The following is a 2,305-nucleotide window of genomic DNA, read 5'->3' on the forward strand; positions in this document are numbered from 1 at the left end:
TTGAAATGACAGATGCATGGAACTTAAAAATTACTCCATTATTAAAAAAATCTGTCATATTATTATTATTATTTATGTAAACTTGGTGTATCCCCACCCCCACTAAAAAACTTACTGTTCATTTAAGAATTAGTTTGTAAAGTATATATGCAGAAAGTACATTAGAAAACAGCTAATAAAGTAGCCGTTTTTATATATAATTAGAATAAAATTTTACTACGCGTGTCAGCTAATTACTTGCTACGTGCATGCGTGTATGTGCAGATTCCAACCCCTCAAAACAAAGCATGGCAATTCACCCACGAATTACCCACGGATTCTATACTTCTGCATGCTTAATATATACATTCAAGTACCAAATTTCAATTCCTCTAAATTTGCATGACCATTTTTTAACCTAAACTATATATAAAAATATACAACAAATTATTTATTACCAATGATTAATATTTAAATATTTATTATATTATTGTATTTCCACTTGGGTGCTAATATATAATGGCTGACCCTCCACATCAGCTGAACATGAGTCAACAAGACCATTCTTCCCCACCACCATCTGCATCTCCTTCCAATCCTCCTCCGCCTCCACCTCCGCCGCCGCCGCCGCCACCACAACGACGGACACATACCGTTTTGCGGGCACCGTCCGATCGATCGGTTGAGAGGGAAACACTGCCACCGGCTCCGACGACTCTTCCTCTGCCTCTGTCTCTGTCTCTGCCTTTGCCTTTGCCTCCACCTTCTGTTTTGCCATTGGCTCCGTTCTTGGCTTCTTCTGTGACTCAGCCACGCCTGCCTATATATAGGGATCAATCCCTGAGTGGAATTGAAGCGATCCAATCTCCAAGAAAGCTTCAGAAAATCACCACCATGACCTCCACCTCATCGCCGAGCCGGTCCAACACCGGAAAACACCCTGTGTTCCGCGGGATAAGGAGCCGGAGCGGCAAGTGGGTGTCGGAGATTCGCGAACCGAGGAAAACTACGCGTATATGGCTCGGGACCTACCCAACGCCGGAGATGGCCGCCGCAGCCTACGACTTGGCAGCGCTGGCCCTACGTGGCAACGAAGCAATGCTAAACTTCCCCGAAAACGTCGGTAAGTATCAGGTACCCGCATCACCTTCACCGCAAGATATTCGCCGAGCAGCTGCCGACGCGGCTGCATTAATGAAGCGTGGAGAGGAGGAGGCCGGACCGGAGGAAGCCGCCGCCGCCGCCGGTGAACAGATAGGGGACCACGAAAACATTAATAATGCAGAAACAGTGATTAGCGGCGGGCAAGAATTCATAGATGAAGAGGAACTATTTCATATGCCCAATTTACTCAAGGATATGGCGGAGGGAATGCTTGTCAGCCCGCCGAGGATGGCGTCGCCGCCGTCTGATGACTCGCCGACGAACTCTGATGCAGAGAATCTATGGAGTTACTAAGGTAGTGTTTGGAAGAATTTCCAAAAAACACTTCTCGGCTTTTCATTCGCAAAAACACTACCTAAGTTTCCATTAATATATAGTTCCAAATTCATGATGAGAAATCAAACAAATTAAATTCAAGAAATCTTTCCAGAGATATATAACGTACGTAAGATCAATGCCGAGTAAACATAGAATACGTACGGGACAATGATTTATTGCATGTAATGCATGAACATCGTCATAGAAAGAAAGAAATCGGTTCTTGTCTGAAATTTTCAGATAAATTAATTAGTTTTCTTGCGAAAAAAATGGTTTAAATAAACTCAAACTCTAAATTTCTAAGATTTTATTTCATAGAAGATTCTATAATTAAAAATGCAAGTGTTCTAATATTTTTATATCTTTTTTTTCCTTATAAAATTAATTAAACACTCTCTATTTTAATTGTCCATCTCGATTTTTGTAACTTTCAGTTTCTATACTTCTTTAAACTTCTCTATGAACAAATCTTCTTCTATCAACAAACTTCTTTGCTATTTAATTTGAATTTCGGAAATTGGAATTCTAAGTTAATTTATGAGAATTGCAATATTGGAATCGTTATTTTATATTGACGAATATTATTTTATTTATAATTCAAACATAATTAATGTTGAAATAATTCCTGATCAACAACAAATCATCAATAGTATTTTAACAAACCATGCATAATGTATCAATTAACCAAAACTAAAAAAAATGATAAAAATTCGAAATCAGATACATTTGTTAATATAATTGGAGTTTTAGGCTTACGTCGTTAACTTGATATACCATTTAACTAAAAAAACATTATTTTTCCTTTTTGTTGATACATCTTGTAACTCAGGACCTTTTGTCTGAT

The 2,305-nt window shown here is 38.7% G+C and overlaps 1 protein-coding gene across 1 annotated transcript; it reads left to right on the forward strand.

The window, feature by feature from the left end:
- Positions 1-391: 391 nt before the first annotated feature.
- Positions 392-1,871, forward strand: LOC140863073 (ethylene-responsive transcription factor ERF027-like). Its single transcript, XM_073266208.1, has one exon. The coding sequence runs from the start codon at positions 499-501 to the stop codon at positions 1,435-1,437; it is 939 nt and encodes a 312-aa protein (XP_073122309.1). The 5' UTR covers positions 392-498; the 3' UTR covers positions 1,438-1,871.
- Positions 1,872-2,305: the final 434 nt, after the last annotated feature.

Source organism: Henckelia pumila, chromosome 4, assembly GCF_033568475.1.
Source record: "Henckelia pumila isolate YLH828 chromosome 4, ASM3356847v2, whole genome shotgun sequence".
Lineage (NCBI taxonomy): Eukaryota > Viridiplantae > Streptophyta > Magnoliopsida > Lamiales > Gesneriaceae > Henckelia > Henckelia pumila.

Bases quoted from the DNA above. Each gene is read 5' to 3' on its own strand.
- LOC140863073 (XM_073266208.1), top strand. From the start codon at position 499: ATGGCTGACCCTCCACATCAGCTGAACATGAGTCAACAAGACCATTCT.